This window comes from Coloeus monedula, assembly GCF_965178545.1.
Source record: "Coloeus monedula genome assembly, chromosome: 10".
Classification (NCBI taxonomy): Eukaryota; Metazoa; Chordata; class Aves; order Passeriformes; family Corvidae; genus Coloeus; species Coloeus monedula.
In genome coordinates, this window is record NC_138790.1 from 23952711 (window position 1) to 23978839 (window position 26129).

The following is a 26129-nucleotide window of genomic DNA, read 5'->3' on the forward strand; positions in this document are numbered from 1 at the left end:
TGGTAAAGGTATTCATTCCTTTGCCATGATGAAAGAGCATAGAACAAGTGAGAGAATGCAGCAGAACATGAGTGAAGAGCATGAATGTTATTTTTTAAAATCATAATTAATCAAAGAATCATTGGTAGATAAGACACCCCGATCACTGTTGGAGTTTGAAACTCCTGTAGCCCAATCATCCCTTGACTGTGATGACATTGAATTAAAAATTAGCCTAAATGTTCCCATGGAGAGCAATAAGGAAGTTCTACTCACGTGTGACAGCCATGGTGCAGCTCCTCTGCTTGGACTCTTAATCTAAAAATAATTAATGACATGGACTAGGAAGTGGTATTTTTATATCAAGAGAAGTGAGTAAGAACCTTTGGTTGTTGGAACCCAGCAAGATCCCAGACAGGTGGAATTTATCTGCCCTGTCACAGACCCGCCCCAGCCTTTCCTTATTTCCCAAGCAAGGAGAAAAAGCTGAAAAACTAATCTGAAGATTATTGTCTATATGATAGAAAGCTTTATTGTGATAACAACAAGCAGGGTAATAATTAATGCATAAGAAAAAGGTATTGGCTTATTTATGCTCCAGTGTGAAAATCTTCACAGAAAAAAAATGGTTAAATCAGGAGGATTTTGGGCAGATTTTTACCATAAGAATATGACTACTATATTATTTTTCAGAATGTTCTACAAATGACTGCTACACACAGCAATTACACTGATCCAAACAACCTGAAATTTGAGGAAATCAAGATTCTGGGATTGTCCAAGGAAGTGACAGCAGTTTCTGTGTCTCAGAACAATGTTGTGCAAGATTATCCCCTTAATATCATCTATGATCCTGTGAGAAAGGTAAAGCAGTAACAGGAGAATGGAAAGTAAACATATATTTACAATTGCATCACCTTTATTTTATGCATTGCAAAGGACGGTGCTTAGTGCCAGTGTTGCTCCAATGAAATACAATGCGAGTTTTATTACAGAATAAAAGTACAATTGCATTCAACTCTGCCCCATAAAAGTGCACCTCAGTTATGCTCTCAGTGCAGCAGGCAGTTTAGTTATGCAGTTGTTCCTGGATTTATTCCTGCTTGCTTCCAAGGAAGCTGTGGGATTCATTCCATTTTTTTAGAATCTTAATTTTTTACATTTTATCTGTAAAAGTATCAGTTGTGTGCGTTTGCGAAAGTGAGACTGGACCAAATTTTACAAGATGGGATTTTGTGAATTTTCAAGTTTTAGGTGTATTATTCTTGAGGACCAGCACGTCTTCTGAGCAAAGGAAAGCTGGATGGGGTTTGACATTTAATAACTGCTTATTGTTTAATATTTATAAGGTTACTGCTATAAGAGGACTTCAGCTTGAACTGGGAAAATCTTACACAATCAACTGGACTCTTAATGTGAACGCCAATGAAAGGTTTGATTGTTATCTCAACTCCGATCCAACAAAAGAAAAATGTGAACAACTTGGCTGTACCTGGGAAGTAAGTTGTTATTTCTCTAAGCTAATTAGACAAAAATAAATAAATTCCAGAATAAAAGGTTTTCCTCTGTGGTTGTTACAGAATAAATGTAGTCTGGGAGATTTGTCAGGTTTGAATACAATGGGGGTACAGGCCTCAGCTGGCCTGTACTGGTGGATTTTATTTACCTCACCAGTTGGCAACCATGTAAATTCTCCTCCAAATCATATCAGAAGTTGAGGAAAAATGTGATATTTTTTGAAACATGGAAAGAAATAATGTTGGAGTTATGAAAAAGTAGAATTGCATCTTCAGCTGCCCCTTCTGCCTCTCCCTGGCACCGTGGCCTGCAAGGCTCAGCCCCTTTGTGTCACCTTCACTGTCACTGAGGGACATTTTAAGTCAAACCAACTCCCCTGGATCTCAGTTTGAGAGGAAATCCTTGAATTGGACAGAAATTTTGGTTCATTTGTGAACTTAATTGTTTGTATCCACACCAAGGAGCTCTTTCCAAACCACAGTCCCTGACATGAAGTTCTTTAACACGTGGTTTTATTATTAATTATTAGTAAACATGTCCTGGTAGGGTTGAACTTCAGAGGTGCCTCCAACTAAATTATTCCATGTTCTTCTAAATCTCAAATGTCCATTTTGGGCCTTTCCCATAGGAATGAAGCTCAGAATTCTGTGCTGGCTGCTCCTGCACCAGCACCTGCTGAAGTGGGTGATGAACTGCTCTGGTTTTGTTGCACTATTAAAAGAATTTTTTGTAATTTTGGACTTTTGGAAATGTCAGGAGATATCAGAAGAGCAGGATGTAATTTTCACTGGATATATTAAGGATAATTTGTGTGAATAAAGCCAGTGGAAAGATCTGCTCTGATGTTGCCTGAGTATGAAATGGGTTTTAGGCACATCCCCTTGAAGGCAACCAGAGAGCAATGGGATAAAAAGGGAGGAAGCTTTAGGAATTTCCACAAGCCAAGATTAAACCATGTTGAGGAATTGACCTGAAGATCACAGAGATGGGGAAATGAAATCCATCCTCACTGCATGAGGATTCAGTTTCCTGACTGAACTATTTGTACAGCCTTCGCTGGATATCTGCTTCAGTGTAGAGATTATTCTGTATTATTTTATTATTCAGGATTCCATTAATCTTCCCCCAAATTCTACATTTGACAGAGATCTGATAAAAACAGGATTCCACACTAATACCTAATAAAAAATCCAGCTGGCTCACTAACCTGAAACTCCTTTCTGTTTGCACCAGGAGACACCAGATTCGAGTGTTCCTGCCTGCTATTACAGCTCCAACAATCCTTACTCTGTCAAGAGCCTAAATTATTCCTCCACTGGAATCGTAGCCACCCTCAGCTTGGACAGTGCCACGGTCAGAGCTAACGAGAATGCCACGGCCCCAGTCAGCAACCTGCTCCTGGAGGTGAAATATCATCTCAACAACATGCTGCAGTTCAAGGTAATGCCATCCCAGAACCCCTAGAATGTTTCATTTATGGAAATTCAAAGGGCTTTTTATAGCCAAATTTATACTTCACAGACTGTAGCAGCCTTGTGTAAATATGCTTCTCCTTCTAACCAATTATTATTACTCTTAGCTTGCATCTTTTTGCATCCTAGAATCCTAGCACTCCATTTTACAAAGAAATCACATGAATCAAAGGTGTAATGTCAGTGTGTAGATGTCATGTCAACCAGGAACTTTGAAAATATTTTGTTAATATGCAGGTAAACGTCTCTGTAAGCACTATCATGACTCTACAACTTATTTTTACATCCATTATTCTAAATCATTCTAAAATATTCTGTACACTGGTTAACTGTAATTTATTGCCATGAGTTTAATAATATTGAGCCAAGTGGTCAGACATCAAAAACGAACTTCTTTCCACTTTCAGAATACATTAAATACATTAAATTGCATTAAAAATAAATATATTTTTAATGTTTTTTCAGAAAACATTAAAAAGGATCTCTAAAAGTTGAGTAAAAGATGAACCAGAAAATTATTTTATTACACTTGCAAAGTATATGCATCTATATTTTAAATATAAGTTTATACTTTAAATTAATATAGATAATTGTACAAGCTGCTCCTGATCCAAAATAAATCTTTAAGGTTTGTTGGTTGGGATTTTTTTCCCCAACAAAATCCTGTGAAGGAACTGATTCAAGAAATATGCATTTGAAAGAAAATACTCATCACAGCAAGAGTTTTTAAACTGGTATCAGGTTCAGATTTCAGACAACTGACTTGCTGAAATAACCTGATTTTTGCTTCACAGATCTCTGATTCCCAAAGCCCACGATATGAGGTTCCAGTGCCCCTGAACCTGCCCAGCTCCCCCACGAGCACGAGCCAGGACCGGCTCTATGAGGTCACAATCCAGATCAAACCCTTTGGGATCCAAATCCGCCGCAAAAGCACGGGGACAGTCATGTAAGCCACTGCCCCTTTATCTCATCTCTCCTTGTTTTGGTAGCTCTTTTCAAGCCAAACCTTTTTTCTGTGCATGTGTTGGAGTGAGGAGCACTGGCAGCTCTGAAGGCTGTTCCTCATGCACTTCCCAAGTTTCTGGCAGGCACAATGATTTTCTACACTTCCTAAAATGTTCCTTAGGGTGACCACAGCACTGATCATTAAGGGTTGGCCATTTGGGTCAGTTTTGGGAAATGGTTAGGAAAAAAAATTGAAGGAAGTAGTGTCCCAACTACCTTGAGATGGATTTTGGTAATATGATACACAAGTCTAGCATGAGCTGCATTTTCTTCCTTGATTAAGTCGGAGCTAGAAAACAGAGAACAGTTGAATGTGTTTTTTAGTCAAAAAACCGATTTTTAAAAATTTCTTAAAGTACTCAAAACTTAATTGCGAGTTGAGTTGCCTTTTGCCAACCAGAATAATAATTCAGCCTGCAACTGAATCTCCTGGAACAATGGAATTCTCTGGCAGAGCCCACCAGGCTGCAGTTTGGTTTCTAACTGGAAAGATGCTGATTTATAATAAATGTGACCTGTGAATGGAATTTCAGTGTAATCTGCACAGAAAGTTCAGTGAACTGTATAAAGCACTTTATTTACTCTATTCCATGTATCTCCAGTGCTCAGTCTGAGAGGAAAATAGGATTGCAGTGTCCTGAAATGCATTTTCTCACTAAATTGCCAAAATATGATGCAACTTGCAGTGCTTGATGCCTGTGTGTAATTCCTCTCTGAGAGACACAGAGGACTTCGTGTCCCTAAACTCTTCAGCAGTTATTAGACACCCCCATTTCGTGTGCTTTAAGTTTTCTTGATAACCGCAACACTCTTAGCCCACTTTTACTGATTTCCAGAGAAAAAGAGTGGCCTAAAACAAAGTGTCTGCCACAAACACAGCACTGAGCACACTCTATTCTTATTTTCCCTTTCCTCTTCCCGTTCCAGCTGGGATTCAGGCCTGCCCACCTTCACCTTCAGCGACATGTTCATTCAGATTTCCACCCGCTTGGCATCCCAGTACATCTATGGATTCGGAGAAGCTGAGCAGCCCACATTCCGACACAACATGAGCTGGCACACCTTCGGAATGTTCACCAGGGACCAGCCTCCAACTGTAAGTAGGCAAAGAAGAAGAAAATGCGATGTTTTGGACCAATGGAGTGCAGAAATATTTGGCAGGACTTTAAAATCCACTAAGTATCTGCTGGTACTGGGCATTGGCTCTGGCTGTATTTATCATCACTTATAATTTAGATGGTGTCTCCATGGCAAAAGCCTTCTGTAAACCCATTATTTGTGATCTGCAAGAGCAATGTGAAGAGTTCAGGTCCTCAGTCAGATGTTGGAAGGTGACGAATGGCTTAGGAGTAACAGCACGTTCCTCCTTTTCTTATTCCTCTCAGCTCATTGTTTTGAAAATTAGACATGAGTCAGAACAATTCCTATTGCTTGGGGATTAATTTAGTACTTACAGGGGTAAAGCAGAAATCTTACCTCTATTTATTTATCTTATTTCCTACAAGATAGCAAATTTCCAATTATCAGGGAATGGCCAATGAAATAGCAGCAGCTAATTATAGCTCTAACTTCCAGTTCAGGTTTTGAATATATTTTGAGATAATAAAATATAACAGAATGCCACCAGTACCTCCTGAGCACGTAGACACTTGGTCCTGTTTGCAAAGCAGGGAAGGTTTTGTCCTGAGGAAGCACCTTCTCATCAGTGAAATTTACGTGCAGCAATACCTTTGCTTTCCTTCCTGCCTGAGCAGTCTGGATGAGACTGACAAATTGTGGAGTTCAAAGTGACCTTCTGCAGATCTGTTTTGCGGTTAGGTAGGGTTTAGGTGTATAAATTTCAGGTTTATTTGCTATGTTTGGTAATTGTCTCGTCTTTTATTGAATTTATTACTAAATGTTAATAAACAAATGTTTGCACTGTTTCCCCAGTAAAATGTATTTTATTTTATTCGCAGTACAACATGAACTCCTATGGTTATCAGCCATTTTATATGGCTCTTGAAGAAGATGGCAATGCCCACGGTGTTCTCTTGCTTAACAGCAATGCGATGGGTAAGAAACCCTTCACTTTATTTCATAAAATCATGAAATGGTTTTGGTTGGAAGGGGCATTAAAGCTCATCCTGTTCCACCCCCCTGCAGGGACACCTTCCACTGCCCCAGGTTGCTCCAAGCCCCATCCAACCTGGCCTTAGACACTTCCAGGGATCCAGGGGCAGCCATAGCTTCTCTGGGCAACCTCAGGGCCTCATCCCCCCCCTCCCCAGGGAACAATTTCTTCCCAACATCCCATTTAAACCTCCTCTCTGTCAGTTTGAAGCCTTTCCCTCTTTTCCAGTCCCTCCAGACCTTTGTAAATTGTCTCTCTCCATCCTCCTCCGTGTGTTCCTTTTTTACAGTCAGTGTTTTGCACTAGTGGCAAATCCAGGCATCCTTTTCTCCTTTCCTTCCCTCCATTTCCAGATGTGACTTTGCAGCCCACCCCTGCCCTGACCTACCGCACCATCGGAGGAATTCTCGACTTCTACATGGTCTTGGGCCCAACTCCTGAACTCGTGGTTCAAGAATACACTGAAGTAGGAGCCTGACTACTGCTGGGCTTGGGGGGGAGTTGGTTTGGTTCCTCTTCACCTCTTCACCACAAACCTCCTTTTCAGCTGATTGGCCGCCCAGTCATGCCACCCTACTGGTCCTTGGGATTCCAGCTGTGCCGCTACGGATACGTGAACGACTCGGAGATCGCCCAGCTGGTGGAGGAAATGAAGGCAGCTCAGATTCCCTATGTACGTTGGGAGCAAATAACATTTGAGCTTTTTGGCTTTGTAGCATTGACTAGAACCATTTAAACGCTAAACCAGAAACCAACCAAAAAAACCCCACTGGGGTAGAGAAGAGCAGGTTTAGTTCCACAGACTCTGGGCTGTGTTAAAAGTTGCTTAATTTTCTTTATCATTCACACCAAAGAATGACAGGAAGGAGCCGTGATCGAGAAGAAAAACAAGCAGGGAAAAAATGAAGCAATCATTTCAGTGCTGTAATGCTCCTGGTCAGATCAGCTGTGATTTGGCCCAGGTTGTTGTTGGGATAGTTGGAATAGCACAGAGATCTAACAGAATTATGCTATAAATTGAATGTGTCTTCATTTTAAATATAATAATATCAGTGTTTCAAGGTAGAACAAAGGTTTCCATTGTTTCCTTATAGTGATGGAAATATAGGTGCAATTTCTGTGTACACACATCCGGACAAACCCAGTTTTTTCCTCTATCATCATGTATCAATTCCTACCCTCAGATCAGATGCAGCAGTGAAAGGTTTATTTTGCTTTGGACTTGATGATAGATGTGTAATATTCATTTAACAACTGCATCCTGATGTTACCACTGCTTCCAGTTTTACACATCAAAAGTTCTGTATTTTACTTACTTTGGCAGATTTTCAATATTTGGCAAAAAAAGGGAAAAAAACCATTTAAAATTAATTGGGTTTTTTTTGAACTGCAGGATGTCCAGTATGCAGATATTGACTACATGGACAGGCAAATGGACTTCACCATTAGCCCACGCTTTGCTGGATTACCGGCTCTGGTCGACAAAATCAAAGCAGAAGGAATGAGATTTATCATTATCCTGGTCAGTTTGGAACATTGCTTTCAAATTTCAATACAGCCTCACAAAATGGAGGATATATTCAACTTGAGTTTTGAGCATAAGGATAAAAGTGTTTTTAATTGTAGGATCCAGCCATTTCTGGGAATGAAACCGATTATCCTACCTTCTCCAGAGGTGTGGACAATGATGTCTTCATAAAATGGCCTGGTACCGATGAAATTTTATATTCCAAGGTACTGTGCAGGGAGGAGTATTGAAACCTGTGTGTTGTTGATGCTCAGTTTGGATTCAGTGTGGTTGGAGTATTTGAAATATTCTTTGTCCTGCTAGGTCTGGCCATTTCTTCCCAATGTCCAAGTCAACGAGTCACTACCTGAACAAACACAAATACAGGTAAACATTGACATGGTTTGGTTCTGGACTCAAATATAGACATTAATGAATGGAATTAATTAATGAAAATAGCAGCAAACTCATTGATAAATCTCATGGAAAAATAAGTTGCAGAAACTGGCTAAATCATCCTAAGAGCCAAAAAAAAACCCACCACCAATTATTTTTTGTCTTTTTTTAAATTTTTGTTTAAAAATTCCAGAATTTAACTATGGGATGTCTTTAGTCCCCTTATCTGACTTGTTTTCCTTCTGTTTTTACAGCTCTACGGAGCACATGTTGCTTTCCCAGACTTCTTCCGCAATTCCACGGTGGAGTGGTGGAAGAAGGAAATTCTAGAGGCCTACAGCAACCCCAACGCCTCGAGAAGCCTCAAGTTTGATGGCCTGTGGATTGTAAGTGTAGAAATCGGGTTTCTGGATTGTTTTTCTCTGCCAGACATTGGTGGAGAGGGCTCCAATTCCCAATATCTGCACTGCTCTGGCAGAAGTATCCCATATTAAATTCTCATTAAGGAAATGTTGGACTTGATGATCTTGAAAGAAAGACTCGCTGAATCACAGAATGGTTTGGATTGGAAGAGATCTTAAAAATCTTCTATTCCCACACCTCCCACTATCCCAGGGTGCTCCAAGCCCCAATGTCCAGCCTGGCCTTGGGCACTGCCAGGGATCCAGGGGCAGCCACAGCTGCTCTGGGCACCCTGTGCCAGGGCCTGCCCACCCTCACAGGGAGCAATTCCTTCTCAATATCCCATCTAATCTTGCCCTCCTTCAGCTCAAGGCCATTCCCCCTTTTTCTTTTTCTGTCACTCCATGCCCTCATGCCCTTTCCTGCCTTTTTGTCAGCCCCTTTATGGAACATGGGATGTCCAGCTGAGACAGCAGCTGCAGGGGCTCCTGAGGAACCCTGCAACGCTGCTTATGTGTAATTCAGAATTTATGGTGTTCTGTAGCAGACTATGGGGTTTTTCTCTGTGTTTTTAGGACATGAATGAACCAGCAGCTTTTGTGAATGGTTCCGTGAATGGCTGTAGGAATGACCTCCTAAATAATCCTCCCTACGTGCCTCGTAAGTCTGATCCCTCCTTAGAACAGTTTTAGGTTTTTCTGGTTCCTACGTAAATTCTTACCAGGTAGATGGGGCCTAAAAGCCTAAATAAAGATGGGTTTATAAACCCACAGCTCCTCACTGAATGTGGCCCTTTATTTCTGAGATTATGGGCACACTGCAAGCCCAGACACTTCAGCAGGAGCAGGAGCTGTGCAGCACTTTGTAAAAATAAAGTTCTTTCCAGCTCCTCGCTGCATATGGATTTTGATCCCTATTTTGTGTCTAAGTGCTTTGCTTGAGGCATGGCAGAGAATTGAGCTCTCTGTTTTGCGGTTTTCTCAGATGAATAATGCAATTAATTAAAAATTTAGAAAATATCCATGTGTCTCCTTTCATTACCATTTATGTGAGCAGTCAAATGCTTGAAATGCTTCGGTTTCTTAGCTCGGCTTTCCTGAAGTGCTGTACTAATTAGGAATTATTTATTAATGGTTTATTAGCATATCTCGCTGCTTACTGTTGTATTCAGGTTTCATGAGTGATTTCTCAGGAATTTCCAGGAAATTAATATTCAGACACAGATCATACCCCCACCACACCCATTTTTCTGTTTATGTGGTTGGTGTGACAGTGTTTAAAAAGATTTGAAATATTTTCTGATCTACTCTGATTATTCTTTGAGCCTCTGTAGTAAGAGCATCTGTAACTGAACTATTAAAACATTCACAGACCCAGATACCTGCAGAGGAATATTGGAAATAGTCCATTTTGGAGAAGACATTTTTATAGTTATAAATAAGTGACAGTATAAAGAGACTGAATGCCTAACAGATTAGGAAAATTAAGGAAAAGTAACTCAAATGATTAGTACATGCCTATTGAGAATAATAAATATGTTTCTTCCCTTTCCACAAGATTTGGGATACAGGTCAGAAGGATTATCCTACAAAACTATGTGCATGGAAGCTCAACAATACCTCGCAGATGGGACCCCAGTCAGACACTACGATGTCCACAGCCTTTATGGATGGTCCCAAGCCAAACCCACGCTGGAGTAAGTGCTTTGCATATTCCATGCTGTCTCCAAAATGTGTTCCAAATGGATATTCCATGTCTACATTCCTACAGCCAAAACTGTCAGTGGTTTATTTCAGATGCCTGAGTGATCTTTCTCTTCACTCTGATTAATTTGGTTCTTCAATCCAGCTCCAAGTGGAGTTGGATGCTCCAAGGACTGGGCAGCTCCTGGAGTTATTCCAGTCAGGGATCTCCCTGTGGTGAAGGAAGGGAGGTGGGACCAGAGCTTCAGGAGAAGGTGAAGGGGGGTCTGTGTAGGGCTGAGCTGGAGCTGTGCTTCCATGGTTCCCCTGCAATAAATCTCTTCCGCACATAATTACTGTAATTAAAACACCATGTACTTACTGTTTTTAGGTGTTGCTGGGACTGCCTGGTTTACTCCAGGTTGGTTCTGGTTTTCCTCACACTTCACATCCAGTGAGGGAAAATGAAGGGAGTTTTTCAATCATGTGAATTTCAGACGGGCTCGATTATGTTCTCTATTTAAAATGCAGTGAAAAGGGGGAGGGGTGACTTTTAAAATGCAAAGTGTGAGAGGAAAGCTTTACTTTTCAGCATTTCTTTTCCCAGTTCCAAGGCAAACGTCATTATCTGTCCCTCTGAATTGTCCCCAGCCTGCTTTAGATAACGCCCGATCTAATGATAATGGAGCTGGGCTGTTTCATTTACAGTTCAACGAGTGAGCAAGGTGCAGATTTTCTGTGCAGGTCCTAACGACCTTAAAGCCCTGGGTAACTTTGATATTACCATAAAGAGAGAAAATATCAGGGCTGTTTGGATTTGTGAGAGGATGCTCCACTGGCAGCCTGCCAGCACAGCCCTGCCAGTCAAGGCAGGGCCGAAATTGCTGACAGGACAGGAGGGGATGTCTGATCCCTGTGCTGTCAGCTGGATGTCACGGGATTTGTGCATCACAAAATGTGGTGGGTTGGAACCTGGCTGAGCTCCAGGTGCCACCAAAGCCCCTCCAGCTCTCCCCTCCTCAGCTGGGAAGAGGAGAGAAAATATAAAGAAAGATTCATGGATTGAGACAAGGACAGCGAGAGATCACTCCCCAGTTACTGCCACAGGTGAAGCAACTCAGTTGTGGGGACCAGTTTAATTTATAACCAATCAAATCAGAGAGGATCATGACAATGAAAACTAAATCTCAATTCCCCCCATCTTCACTTCTTTCCTAATTCATTTCTTGTTCTACCTGCTCCCCAGCAGAGGCAGAGGGGACATGGAGCAGGGGCTGCAGTCAGTTCATCTCACGCTGTCCCTCTCCTCCCCACTCTTCCTCTCCCCAGGGGTCCACAGCTTCCTGCCAGGATCCAGCTCTGGCACAGGCATCCCACAGGATCACAACCTCCTTTGGAGCCTCCTCCTGCTCCGGTGTGGGCTCCTCCAGGAGCTGCAGGTGGATCTCTGCTCCCCCATGGAACATCCTGGGGAAATCCCAACTCTGGAGCCTGGAGCATCTCCTGGCCCTCCTGCACTGACCTGGGATCTGTAGGGCTGCTGCTCCCACATACCCTCACCCCTCTCTCCAGCTCCAGTTGCTGTTGGGAGCAATGTTTCCCTTTCTTATTCCTGTTATCCCGAAGTCACTCAGTGCTGCTGATGGGCTCAGCCATGGGCAGGTCCCTCTTGGCTCCATCAGAAATGAGGAAGCTCCAGGAAGTTTCTCACTGGAGCCACCCCTGCAGCCCCCCCATTGCCAAAACCTTGCTGTGCAAACTCAGTGGAATAGAAAATAGTTTGATAGGAAAAGGAACATTGCCATCATTTCTGTGCTTTAAGTATGAACTGAAATATTCTCCTCTCTTTTGCAAGGCACTGCAACAGAAATCACTACAATAAATCTCTCAGTTCCCACAGATATTCTCACACTGGAAATTTATAGGAAATGTTATCTACAAAATATATATACACATATATTTCAGTCCCAAACTTATTTTTTGGCAGTAACTGAAGGGGTAGTTGTGAAACTGAAGAAATGTAATAATTTATTTTGATACTAAACCATCCAAACAGAAAGATTATTTGCACACAAAACTCACCAAAGACTGTTACTGAAAAGTGAACATCAGTATTTTATGTAACCTGGTGTCATTTCAGTTCTCCATCCTTAAAACACAGAAACTTCAGGATATTTCCTTGATGCTGTTCTTTTGTAATGAGGTTTTTGCATGGCCAAAACCCTTATTAGTGAACACAGGAACTGTTTGGAGGTTAATTCAGCCTTTGTGATCTGAATAATTGATTTTCATGGATAGAGCTATGGAGCTCTAGGCCTGAGCCTCCAGTCCCAGAACACTCAGGTTGTGCTCATCCCTGAGCAGGTCTACACATGACATTCACTGCCTTCACCTTTGAAATTTTGTCTGCCACTTCCAAAGCATTATTGGCACAGGGAAAGCAAAGGGAGAATGAAAATGTTGGGCAGTGTGTTGCAAAGGAATAAAGGATCCTGGAAAAGTTACTGTTTGTCCTGGAGGAAATAATTGTGGCACATTAGTCTGATCTAATTGCTGTGGTAATTTAAGTGACTTGTGTATCTTTGCTGTAATTATGGTGTCACTAAAGCTGCAAATCCTATAGAAAAATAAGCAAATAGTGCCTTAGTGAAGCAGCAGCTTGGGCAATTAAGGTGGAGCTCTCGCTGGAAGAGCAGTGGGATTTAATCAGGGCGATTTTCTGACTAATATTCCTATTGATATCTTGTCACCTTGGTCTTTCTCAAGGGAGTATAAATCCCTGACTCTTTTTTTTTTTTTTTCTTTTATTCCAGTACCTTTTAGTCAACTAAACTTACACTGAGACGTCCAGTAATCCTGCTACCTCTGTTTTCACTCCTTTGGTTTGATTTTTGCTGAATTATTTTCAACAGTTGCTTCAAATTTTCAGGTACTTTAACAAAGGAATGATGTGCCCCGGAACACATTGTGGAGCCCTTGGAAAATGTGCTTAGAAAAGCTTTGCTATGTTCCTATTTTCCCATACAGGAGTGAGCCTGAGCTGGAAAAATGTATTTTAATCCTTCTTTGTTTGCCAGTTCTCTTTGCAGCTGCAGCTTGGCCAACACTGCTGGGATTGCGTGTGGATCATACTGAATTGCCATAAAAAGCACGAATGGATTGGATGTATATAATGCAGCCCTTCCCTATGATAATATAAACCCACAGATTTCTTTTCAGAGGCCCTTATGCAATAAATTCTCCTGCAGTAGTTCTCCTGTAACTCGTTTCTCTGTCTGTTTTCCATCCAGGGCTTTGCAGAACGCCACCAAGGAGCGCGGGATCGTCATCACCCGCTCCACGTACCCCAGCAGCGGGCGGTGGTCAGGGCACTGGCTGGGGGACAACACGGCAGCCTGGGATCAGCTGTCCAAATCTGTGATTGGTACGTGGCAGGAAAAGGGTCTGCATTCCTGGGATCACCGAGTCATGGAATGGTTTGGGTTGGGAGGGACCTTAAAGCCCATCCAGTTCCACCCCTGCCATGGCAGGGACACCTTGAACTGTCCCAGGCTGCTCCAAGCTTTATCCAGCCTGGTTTTACTTCACTTCCTTGCTTTCTGTATTCCTGTGATTTTAGATGTAAAAAATTGGCTCAGCAACCAGAATTTGTGGTCAATTCCTATTTTTCCTTTTTCTTCTTACACCTTTCTGTGCCAGGTGCTGGGAACTCCTTTAATTCCCGTGGGACCAGACTCCTCCATGCACTGTGTCCTGCCACTCACTTTTTTCTTTGCTCCTGTCCACCCACATCCCTGCCGTAGGAAAACACCACACATTCGAGAAATTGTGGGGCTTTTGTTTGTTGTTTTCTCTTTTGATTCAGCAGTGCAATAAACATTTTCTGTGTAACCATCATGTGAAAAAACCTAGCCACTAACACCGATTTATTTCTCTTTTCAGGCATGCTGGAGTTCAGTCTCTTTGGAATATCTTACGTAAGCTAATGAGTTATTAACTTCTATTTAATTACCCTGATGCTGGACATGGTAATACAGTTTCCCATTTGGGTTATTCTGAAAATTTCAGACAGGAGCTGATATCTGTGGCTTCTTCAATGACGCAGAGTACGAGATGTGCCTCCGCTGGATGCAGCTGGGTGCATTTTACCCGTATTCAAGGAATCACAATCAGAAAGGAACAAAGGTGAGTGGCAGTATTTTAATAGCTGTTAACGCCTGGGCCCTTGCAACACCCAGGAAAAACCAGCCAGAACAACCCACAACTGGCCTGGCACAACTACTCCCCACATTTCAATTAAAATGGAGAAGAAAAGAACACTTTTGGCTCTTTATCAAGTGAAAATTGTCATTTTTTCTATGCTGGCTCTGCTACAAGCCTCCCCATCACCTGAGAGGTTTTGTGCCCACAGAAGGGCAGCTCTTAGATTTGGACACTTGAAGGAAGTATGTTCTGACTTTGCTCAGACTGAATCAAACTCTACATATTTTTCTCCTCTGGGCCATTTGGATTTCAATGTGCTACAGCAGAGCTAAAGTGGTGATTTTATGGCAAAAACTTCAAGGGGCACAACCGACCTCGGTGCTCTCAGCCCTAATTGCCCATAATTACACAACAAATGAGAAAATGGGGCAGTGGAATAAGATGCTGGAGTGAGACTCAGGAATTTCTGTGCTTTGCACATTTGCCACCATCAGATATTGTAGTTCTGTTAAAAGGAAAAGGAAAGAATTGCCTGAATGGAGGCTAAGGACTGGAGTGGAGAAAGCTGTCAAACAAGATAACTGGGAAAATAAAAGAAAGGGAAACAGCACTTCTGTTCCAGGGAAAGCTTCAGGTCTAGCAGAGTGGAGCTATTTAGATGGCAAATATCTAATGGATTAAAGCCTCCTTTTGAGAGCCGGGTGCTTTATCTCAGAGCACACACCTTCCACAGGCCTGGGAAAGCCTCAAAATGCAGATTTGGGGTTATCATGGTGCTTCCAGTGTTAGCCACTTTGCCAAGGTGTTGTTCCATACCTGTCCTAAAGACTGGGAGCTCTCCTGCCGTCAGTCACTGGTGCCTCAGACCCTCGCTGCGAGGCCGGGACCAGGGGGCTGGTGGATGCTGCACAGGGGGACGTGTCACGCCTTGGGGACACCTTGCATTAAACGTTTTTGCAGCATTTCCCCACAGTTTTTATCAGCTTTCCTCCTTTCCGTTGCCATCTTGGGGCTGACAGTGACAGCCACTGTTTTCACTCTCTCCTGAGCTGAAGAATAAATAACTGAAGATGCTCTGCTTCAGAGGCGAAATCTCCTTGGTTTGTTTTGCTACATTGATTTGGGTTTGGTTTTTTTTCTTAGCTTTCCCAGGCAGTCCAATCCAGCTTCTCTAACACTCTCTTCTCCTCCAGAGGCAAGATCCTGCTGCCTGGAATGCCACATTCCACAACATTTCCAGGAACGTGCTGAACATCAGATACACCCTGTTGCCTTATCTCTACACCTTAATGCATGACGCCCACGCCCACGGCAGCACCGTGATCCGCCCCCTTCTCCACGAGTAAGCGCAGTTCCCCTGCTCTCCTGACCAGGAATTCCCTTTAAAACTCTTCTAGTTGTGACCCCCTAACAACAGAGTTTACAGCATTTTCCCCTTCAATTATAAACATAAGTCTTGGCTGGGAAAAACAGAGGTTTTTGCATGTGGTGATTTACTTTTTTCCAAGAAACTCAGAAAAAAAGTGGCTTAAATTAGAAAATCTGTCCCAGGTTGTCCAAGTTGTTATTATTGTAATAATAAACATAAGACCTTCAGAGTTTTGTTGTCTCAGCATACTGAAAAGCAAAAGCGAAGAAATGGAAAGAAATCTAAAGTACTAACTTGCATTTCTCTAATGAGTTTCACTTTGTGCATTCCTGGCAACCATTAATTGATCTCTGAATTATTAACAGCAGTAACGAGTCAATAGATATTAGAAAGAGTGGGTTCAATTACTGACAGAAGGGTCTTCAAGGAGGAACACTTTGGGAAAGTTCAGCTCTCGTTGTCTCATCCTGACAGGTTTGTGGAGGACAGAAAAACGTGGGATATCGACCAGCAGTTCCTCTGGGGTCCTGCCCTGCTCATCAGCCCCGTGATGCAACCGGTGAGCACCAATTTAAGCACCAATTATTAAAGTCATTTAATTTAAGCTTCACTTTTTGATTTGAGGTGCCTAAAATGTGTGTGTTTAATTGCAGGATGCTCGAAGTGTGGAGGCTTATTTCCCCAATGCCCGCTGGTATGATTACTACACAGTAAGTCATCCTATAAAAATTATATTTTAAAACTTATATTTTAATTTATATCTTCTGTCTTTCCACAGTGCTGAGTGTGGCAGGGAGGTGGGAACACTCTCCTGCCTCATTTGCATTTAATAAAAGTTCATAGAAACATAAAATCTACTCAGCTGATTAAAAAAATACTAAAAATCCTCGATTCCTTTATAATAATGTATAATAACATGACCAGAGTTACAGTAAATGAAAAGGTGAAGTAATACCTTTATCTTAGAGCTCTTTTCACTTTTTGTAACCCTTGAACAAGACACAGAAGGTTTTGTAACGGAATGCTCTGATAAAGAAAAAAACAAACCAGGTTTAGCTGCATAATTTTTCCCAGAATATAATAAAAGATTTGGTAACAGGAAGAGCAGGATCAAAACTCCCTTCATTAATCACAGGTTTGCGTTTCACTGCTTGGCCCCTTTGGTTCAGCTGCTGTCACCCACGGTCAGGCCAGGCTTTTATAGGGCCAAAATTTCGGGGTTCCTCTTGTTACTAGTTACTCCTGCAGTAACAACTCCTAATTAACCTGTCTAGAGAAATATTATCACTGCATTCTGAAGGAAAACTCTGTAAAAGATTCAATTTTTTTTGTACACAGGAGGCAGATACTGGCTTTAGGGGACAGCTCCAAACTTTACAAGCTGCTTTGGATCATATCAACCTGCATATCCGAGGTGGATACATCCTGCCTTGGCAGACACCTGCTAATACAACTGCTTTCAGGTAGGAAGAAGTGAAAATTTTAAATTTATCTTTTTTGGGGTTTTGGTTTTTTTTCCTAATGGTCTCCTTTAACAGTATGGGATGGGAAGATGGCTGTGGGAGGTCGGCTGGGTGGTACACAAGATTTCTGTAAAGAAATTGCCATTTGGGAAGTATGGAATGAGATTAGCTGAGGAAATTGAGGGAAAATTGTGATTTCCACAGCCGGAAGAACGCGATGGGACTCACGGTGGCCCTGGATGATGCTCTGTTTGCAGAAGGACACCTTTATTGGGATGATGGGGTTCGCATTGGTACGTCCAGGGTTTCTTACCTCCCTAAAACCCTTTACTTTTTGCTGTGGGAATGGCTGGATCCTGCCAAGAGAGGCTCTATCCTTGGAGATATTCAAAGACCAAATTCAAGCAGACAAAGCCAAACCTGAGGATGTGAATTAGAGAGAGATGAAACAAACTGTGGGTTGTCCAGGAGGAGGAGAGGGGAAGGGAGAGACTCAGCCACAGCCACCCCATTTCTGGGGGACAGATCTGAACCTGCCCTCAGAGGCAAAACCAGAATTAAACCTGCAGATCAGCATTACAGAAACATGATTCTTCCTGATTTGAGCCACACAACGCTGTGATTTATAGAATTAATATGTTGTATAAATGAAATCATGCCCTGGGCCTGAGGCAACGCAGATAACAAAGTTCCATCCCCAGTCCTATGGGAGCCATGACCATCGATCATGTGAGAACTTTCACTGATTTCCTCAACATGGCTAAATTTAAATTGTCTGCAGGTAAGGGATGATGCTGAGATGTCATTTTTCCTCCCCTCCCAGAGTGCTTTGCCCTCATAATGATGACGAGCTCTGGCCTGAGATTCCCATCAGGAAGGCAGGAAATGTGATGTGGAGGGAGTTTGCAGGAGACTGGGGGTGGATCTGGAGGTGCTTCACACACGCTGTCAGCACTGGAATCCAGAGACGATGGCGATGTTTCGGGAATCTGATGATAAATGGGATTTACATGGATTACAAGGAGCATCTCACAGGCACCACTTGAGGCAGGAGCCTCAATGCCCAGATGCCAGCACTGCTCTGAGGGCAGGCATAGCTGAATTATAGGGCTGGGAAAATAAAAACAGCCATTTCAGACAGGCAGCAGCCTCTGTCATGGTCAGGTGTCACCTGTAATTGGGCAGTGAGTGGAGGGGGATGTGGGAAATGACTCTTCAGTGAGAAACAGGAACATTTTTCTCCTCATCTAAACTCCCCTGATCTTCCTAGTGCTGCTTCTTTGTCTGCTTTTATATCTTGCCTCTAAAATGTTCTCCTTTTGTCCTCATTTAAACTTGAAACACACTGAAAATATTTTATGTCTAACAGCATTTATCTTCTGGAAATGCACGGCTTCTCTTTATTTACATACAAATACATCCCTTATATTTGTAAGTTGTCCATGGACACAATCCTTGAGCTGAAATTTCAATAATGTGTTAAATAAGGTGGATAGAAAAGGCATTTGATTCCTTTTAATTCTTTTATTCTTTCTTTACAACAGATGCATATGAAGATGGTGTTTACCTGCTAACATCATTTACTGCTAATCAGGTAATCACATTAGCTTATATGTATTTAATAGGCACTTTTGGGTGATTTTATTGTATTTTTAACTGTGGGTATTTTAATTTGGGTCTTCCTAATGTCTACATATCCCAACCTTACATTAAACTGTGCTCACAGTTGATTAGGCTACAAGAAATGTGATTAAACTGTGTTAAGAATGAGCTTAGGAATGATCCTGGAGTGTATTGTTAAGTACAATTGTCAGATTTCACTTCTTATCATAACCATCGAATATCTGCAAATAAATTAGGCTCTAATTATAGGGAGTTTTGCTTTAAAAGAAAAGCTCTTTATATTGTAGCAGAAAACACACTTTCTTATTTCGTTACTTTCCAGTGTGCTTCTAATTTTATCCACACTGTTCTTTCTTCACCTTTAATTCTGTCTTTGTCAAATAAAAGGGTGTTAATTGCTAAGGCAGGGAGTTTGTTTTGCTAACACTCAGTATTTGCAGTTGTAAGGAGATTATAAAATAAATGCACCTTTCCCTGCTCCTACAAAAACTTGGTAAGGAAAAGCTTAATTAAAGAGGTCTTGAATCAACCAACAATGAAAAACACTCACCCTCTGAGCCCTAAATACGTGGGATTGTGTCACAGCACATTTGTGTGGGATCTGGGTACATCCTGAAGAAATCCATAATCCCCTTAAAATCTCAGTAACGGCACGAGAGGGGGCCTGTGAGTGCTGAGGGAGGCGATGGGGAGGAAGGAGCTGTTCTGGGAGGGCAAAAAGGAGAAGGATTAGAGCCTGGAGCTGCTCCCACAGAAGCTGGAAAGTGAGACAGGGGCAGGGAAGGAGGGGTTTGTCCTGCAGCACTTGCTGCCCATCCAGGGGTTGAGAATTTCTCGTTGCTTCACTCCTCACATCAATCAGCTGAGTGGCAATTAAGGACCTGCAAAGCCCAGGATTTGGCCAGGTTAACAAAGTGGAGGAAAGCTTTCAGTGTTGGAAAAATAAATCACAACACACATGTAATTAGGAAAAAAACTTGAACAAAAAACCTGGAGTGAGGACAGCAAATGGAAAACTCAAGTGGATTTCATGGAATTCCAGAATGGTTTGGATTGGGAGGGACCTTAAAAATAATCTCATTCCAATCCCTGCCATGGGCAGGGACACCTTCCACCATCCCAGGCTGCTCCAAGCCCCAGTGTCCAACCTGGCCTTGGGCACTGCCAGGGATCCAGGGGCAGCCACAGATGCTCTGGATTTGTCCCAGTCTAATCCCAATCGCTGATATTTTCCCTCTTCCTTTCAGACTGTTTTGGATATCAGAGTTATACATCAGAATTACACTGATCCAAACAACCTGATGTTTACTGACATCAAAGTCCTGGGGGTGCCCACCAGTGTCCAGCAGGTGACAGTGTCTCAGAATGGGCAGACAATCCCACCATCCCACAAGTTTGACTATGACAACGACAAGAAGGTGAGATCTGCTTGAAGGGTTAAAAAAGGTTTCCCACCTGCGTTTGTGCTCTGAAACCTGTGGAGATTCAGCTGTAATACCATATTTAAAATAGTTATCTATTTAGCATATTTAAATATTTATGTATCTACCTATTTATCTATTTAGCATATCTAAAAGATTTCTATATTTACCACATTTAAGATATTTCTATATTTAGCGTATTTAAAAATATTTATATATTTAGCACATTTAAAATATTAATATATTTAGCACATTTAAAATATTAATATATTTAGCATATTTAAATTATTTCTGTATTTAGCACATTTAAAATATTTACATATTTACCATATATAAAATATACCATGTTTCAGAAAGATGCACAAGCTGCCATCAGGTAATGATTCTTTAATACAATTTAATGCATAGAAAATATTGTGTTTGCTAGAGCTTTCAAGCCCAGCAGTCCCTGTTGAGGAACCCAAACTGCTTCTGGAAAAGTGGATTTTGTTCCCTAACAGCTTCCCTGCAACCTGGAGCTGTGACAGGAGGCAAAGCATCTCTGAGTATATTCCTGGTCTCTGCGTGACCCCGTTGTTGTCGTTCTTGTCTGACAACATTTCCCTCTCCCAGCCCTGTTTGCCTCCCACCATTTCCTGCTCTGTCCTGTCCCATTTTGGCTCTGGGCACTGCAGCACTCAGTTCCCACCCGGGCAAGGCAAATCCCACTTTTTCTAAGGTTATTGGGAAACCTTTGGCCAACTTCAGAGCACCAGGATTTCCATCTCTGTGGGTTGTGTCTGTCCAGGGATTCACCCTCTCCCGTCTCCCCAAACAATGAGAGTTAGCAACCTCTTGTTACTGGGATGTTCCTATCCTTCCTTTGGGATTCAGCCTTCTCTCATGTTCTAGTTTGTCCTCTCTTTCAGTGCAAAATCAGAATATAGAATTTTTGTACGCAACAACAACAAAAAAAAAGGGGGTTAAAAATATAAAAGAGAATGGAAATGTTTCATTCTGCTGTTGACTTTCTGATGGAAAAAAAAATTCATAGGCACTGCTGAATTACAGTGTATTCTGAGTTTGGCTGCCTTTAAAAAATTCCTTAATTTTTAAAGTAAAAGGAACCTGACTTCTAAAAGAGCCTGTGAATGAAGGAAGGGATCAGAGAGTCATGGTCAGACTCCCAAATCTGTGCCGGTTAAACTGTTTGGAGTGATAAAAACACAAATGGAAAAAAAAAAAAAAAAAGAGGAATCAATTCCTGTAGGTTAAAATGAGCAGCCAATATCTCCCTGGAGCACAGAAAACACCGTGGATCTTCAGGGCTGAACTCCTAAATGCGCATTTTGTGTGTTTTATTCTCAGCTCCTGACAATCAGCAATCTCCAGCTGCAACTGGGCCAGAACTACACCCTGCAATGGAGCTGAAATGGAAAATAACATCAGCCACACCACTGGGTTTTCTCAGACTTGCAAAACCTCTTTCAATTTTTCCCTTAAAACCACACCAGCACAGCCAGTTTGTACCCAGGTATTTTGTGTACAAAGCAGTCACATGCCAGTGGTGACACTTTAGGAGAACTTCATCTTTCAAAGCTGAGAACTGAAGGGAAAACTCTTTTTTTTCACAGTAAAATTCCTGTCTGACTTAGTATCTAATACATTTTGTGAAAAAAGATGCAGCTGTTGTTACCTAAGTGGAGTTAAAGGCATTATTTTGTCCATATCTAAATTCCATCCTAATTTTAATTACACCCATGCAAGTTACTACTATGGAGAAGAATTGAAGTAAAAGCAAATGTTTACAGATGACTGATTTAGCATGAAATAATATTTAAAGTTTTTGATCTACAAAATACTCAAATACTTGAAAAAATCATTTGAAGTTGAGGGGGTTTTGTACAACTTCAGCCACATCTTTGTGTTTCCCATGTTTGAACCTGAAGTTGTAAAATTAAACCCGAGGTTTCAAGGTTAATTAACAAGTGTTGGTCTCTGTGTGTTTATTTCACGGAAGGAAATGTTGTTGTTGTGTTTTTACCATAATAACAATTAATGTTAAAGCCTCCTTTTATCCCAAGAGTGCAGCACGTGAACTAAAGAGACTGGGAAAACATATTTACAATTAAATTTGAGGAGAAGAAATGGCTGTTGGAGGTAGTGGTGATCTCCAGGGGCTGTGCTTTACATTCATTAAAAGGATTCCTCCTTGCTTTAAAATTTTGGGGTAAAAAACTCAATAGCCAACATCTCCTAGGTGGCTTAGTGCAATCATAGGGGTGAATTTATTGAAACTTTGCTGTGAAATGGTAACGAAATTGGCAAAGAAAATGATCATTTAGGAGTAATTTTATATTTCATATTTTGACAAATAAAACTTCCCTGTTTCTCCAGCTGCAAGCAGATGTGAGGATGTGTCCTTTTGCTGCAGCAAGGGCTGAGCTTTCACCTTATGTCCCACACTTTGCACCCTCTCATCTGACATAGGAGATATTAGAGACAACAAAAAGGCTTCCAAAAAACAAATTTGTCCTTATTCATTTGAGGAACCTCATTTTTGTCTTTGAGAGGCTTCCAAAAAAATAATTTCTTCTTATTTATTTGGGGAACCTCCTTGTCTGCTTTTCAGCTTGGAGAGGCCCAGCACCTCTCCTGAATCCCAAGTTTCAGCCCCAGGGGATGGTTTTACTGAGGGCCCAGGATAACAATTCCTGAGAAACTCGCCCAGGTTGAGAAATCCCAGCTTCAAACTCACTTGGCCACCCCGGGGTCACTCCCTGCAGAGCCTCTCCCATCCCGCATTCCCTCAGCCACTCTGGATCCAGCCGTGTCCCATTGCAGGAAATCCCACAAAAACCCAGTTTCCAACAGAATTAAACACCCTGCTTGTGCTGAGATGGGATTTTTTAACTCTCACTCTCCTCGGAGTTTGACTTTCCAGCACTTAACTTGTAAAATAACAACACCCAGAGGTTTGACACTGACACTGAACCGTGCCATAAATCGAGTCTCTCCTGATGGGAGAGAATTTTCTAAAAGTCCTTGCAAGGAGTTTCAAAGATAAAACGAGACTTTTCCTTGAGTTTCAATGCTTCCAGATAGTTGTTTGTTAAGTCTTACTAGAGGAACAGAGCCACTAGTGTGACCCAGGTACAGCACAGAGCACAGAAAGCAGGAGTGAAGTCTAATTATCAAGATTTACACAGCCTTTTAAAGATATTTTAACCAATAGTTACTAAAAACGTACATTATTTTTACTTTCTTACCAATTATTCAGTAACACAACCAGGAGCTGCGGAATTTTCTATCCACTCATTCCAAACTTCTTTTACTGCAGAATATGGAGTGGTAGAAGAAGGAAAAGAATGTTTAGAGAACAACAATGCTCCATTTTGATATTTTTTACTCTTATCTATTTACTATAAAGAGAAGCCCAAAGCCTCTAAATTTTTTACCCTGTAACAATCTTACCTAGTAGTCTATCACCTAATTCACACCACTGTATTTTCTAGCTGTTGTCTGACTGTTGGTAATTTTTTCCAAGGTTTGAAGCTATACCAGTGGTGTCCAGGGGGGTAAAAACCCTTAAAAACAGGCAGAGAAATATTCCCGGCACTCTGGGTTCCTACAGACACAATCCTGCTGCACACCCCACCGGAAAATCCCCACTGAAGGCACAAAGCCTTGCCTGAAAGACACAAAGTTCTGCACTGGAAATCTTCTTTTCTGAGCTTTAGTTTTTGGAACCATTGGAATTTTGTTGGAACTCTTGCAGTCTGAGAGCAGCTGAAGAGAAGTACCCGCTTAGGGCAGCTCAGAGGGAAAGCACCACAAACCAGGGTGGGGAGGAAACGATGGAAAAGCAGCTCTCATTTCCCATCAGTGTCATTCCAAAGGGTTCCCAAGTGCTGCCTGCACTGAAAGGCTCCTCCTGGGTACAAACTGTGGGAGTGAGGGGCTGGGGTGGAGCAGCTGTGTGGAACAGGAGCAGACATTGTGCTAAAGAGACACTGATGGCCCTGGCATTACAGTTCCACTCATGGAAAAGATAAAACCTTGTCACGCTCGGCTGTGCTTGTGTTAATGAAGCTGCCACACATGCACAGATAATTGGGTTTTTCCTTGGAGCTGGAAGGAGCAGCTGGATGGCAACATCTGGCAGCACGGCTGGAGCGTGGTGGGCTGGGAAAAGAGGGCTGGGCACCTTTGGGGATCCTTCTCCTTCCTTTTCCTTCCCTCCTTTTATACAAAAAGCTCACTTTTGTGATTGTTTTTCTGGTCAGTTGAGGAACTTTGGGGTTTTTTTCAGCTAAACCAGGAAATCTTTGATAAATGATGAAGAGTTTGGAAGTTCCTCTTTACATTTGCTGGAAATACCAATCTCCTGTGACTCCAAGGATTAAGCCAAGCTTGGCAGTGCTTTCAATTACCAACACAAATATATTGCAATATGAATTTTTAAATTATGATTATTTGCAACTGAAATGTTAAAAATTAATCCAATGCAATGCACTTCAAATTAGCCCACATGGAAAGCTGAAGTGTTTAAATACACATGGGGTGTGTGCTATATATAAATATATAATTCACAAGTGCATGGTTAAGTGGACACACTTAAACACACACTATGTCTATTACTTAAATTATTAATATTTAAATTGTATTATTTAAAGTACGGGTTTTTTTCCTTTTATTATATGGTTGCTCTCACATTCAGAGTCCTTCTAGTTGAATGTTTAATGCATATGAGGCATTATGCACATTACAATAATTATGGCATAAGAGATTCAGAAATGCTCCCTGACCAGTGGGTCCCTTTTTAATCATCTCAGGAGACCTTTCCTTCCCCTGATACAAACCCTACACTCAGGGTCAGCCCAGAAAGCAGCTGATACTGAAATATTCCAGCTCTTTTTAAAAATGGATAAAATTTGCATTGAGTACCGGGTGTAGGAGCTGCAAATAAAAATGACATGCAAGCAGGATGTCCAAAAAGTACCTGCTAAAAACATTATTTGCCATTAACTGAGTCTTGAAAGTGCCCAGGGATGGAGGAGAGCGAGGAATCCAATCTGGAGCAGGCCCTCCAGATCTGTGGTTTTCTTTGCCAGCATGGGAACAGCTGGGAGAATCTGCTGTGGAAAAGAGAAAATATCCAACATCTTTGTGGATTTGGATATCCAAACCAGTTCATCAGGACACAGGGACTGGAATTAAATCATGTATGTCCAGGAATTGAGGTAAGAGCTTCCAATGCCCTGTATCCATGGAGAAAAATTCTCCTCAGATCTGGCTTTTGTAGAATCATGGAATGGTTTGGGTTGGGAGGGACCTTCAAGCCCGTCCCATCCCACCCCCTGCCATGGGCAGGGACACCTTCCACTGTCCCAGGCTGCTCCAAGCCCCAATGTCCAACCTGGCCTTGGGATCTTGGTTTTCATAGTCGGATAAAGTCTAGGACTGGGGAGTTTGGGAGTTGGGTTGAATCCAAAAGAGCTGCTGCCTAAAAATGACAGAATTTGCAGATTTGTGTTATTTTTTCCTACATTTGAATGTACTGGTGAGTGACAAACTGATGTGTTTCAACAAAGCCAGCAAAGAGAAACCTGCAAAGAGCTGGGTTCTGCTTCAAGTCCAACTTCTTGTTATTGCTTTCACTAATAGATTTAATTCCACTGGTTATTATTTTTAACAGATTAAAGAGAAATTAAAAGCAGCTCTTGTAAGTATTTACACTTTCAGATAAATATTTAATAAATGTTCTCTGTTGTGACACTTCCTCTCCTCAGAACAGCACAACTCTGGACAAACAACAACAGCCACAGAAGCTCCTCTTTCTCCTGTTTTGATCCACACAATTCCTCTTTCCCTCATATTCACTAATGACAGAAAACAGAATTTCCTGCTCTGCATATCCAACCTCTCCAATCACTCTTTGCTCTCCAGTTCCAGTGCTGGGATGCTGGGAAGGGCATTTTGTTGTTTTCCATG

General features: G+C 41.8%; 1 protein-coding gene across 1 annotated transcript in view; it reads left to right on the forward strand.

Moving 5' to 3' along the window:
- SI (sucrase-isomaltase) overlaps positions 1-21566 on the forward strand; it is a gene marked incomplete at both ends in the record, with an annotated part of 41014 nt that extends 19448 nt beyond the window's left edge. Inside the window, 25 exons of the mRNA XM_082288251.1 lie at positions 673-843; positions 1329-1478; positions 2731-2937; positions 3764-3918; positions 4905-5073; positions 5936-6032; positions 6444-6556; positions 6638-6763; positions 7484-7612; positions 7717-7824; positions 7922-7984; positions 8248-8379; positions 8971-9055; positions 9953-10091; positions 13368-13501; positions 14020-14054; positions 14146-14262; positions 15474-15622; positions 16124-16208; positions 16303-16359; positions 16988-17112; positions 17317-17405; positions 18657-18706; positions 19983-20153; positions 21504-21566. Of these exons, the coding sequence (XP_082144377.1) occupies positions 673-843; positions 1329-1478; positions 2731-2937; positions 3764-3918; positions 4905-5073; positions 5936-6032; positions 6444-6556; positions 6638-6763; positions 7484-7612; positions 7717-7824; positions 7922-7984; positions 8248-8379; positions 8971-9055; positions 9953-10091; positions 13368-13501; positions 14020-14054; positions 14146-14262; positions 15474-15622; positions 16124-16208; positions 16303-16359; positions 16988-17112; positions 17317-17405; positions 18657-18706; positions 19983-20153; positions 21504-21566 (2919 nt within the window). The remainder of the gene's footprint in view (positions 1-672; positions 844-1328; positions 1479-2730; positions 2938-3763; positions 3919-4904; positions 5074-5935; positions 6033-6443; positions 6557-6637; positions 6764-7483; positions 7613-7716; positions 7825-7921; positions 7985-8247; positions 8380-8970; positions 9056-9952; positions 10092-13367; positions 13502-14019; positions 14055-14145; positions 14263-15473; positions 15623-16123; positions 16209-16302; positions 16360-16987; positions 17113-17316; positions 17406-18656; positions 18707-19982; positions 20154-21503) is intronic.
- Positions 21567-26129: the final 4563 nt, after the last annotated feature.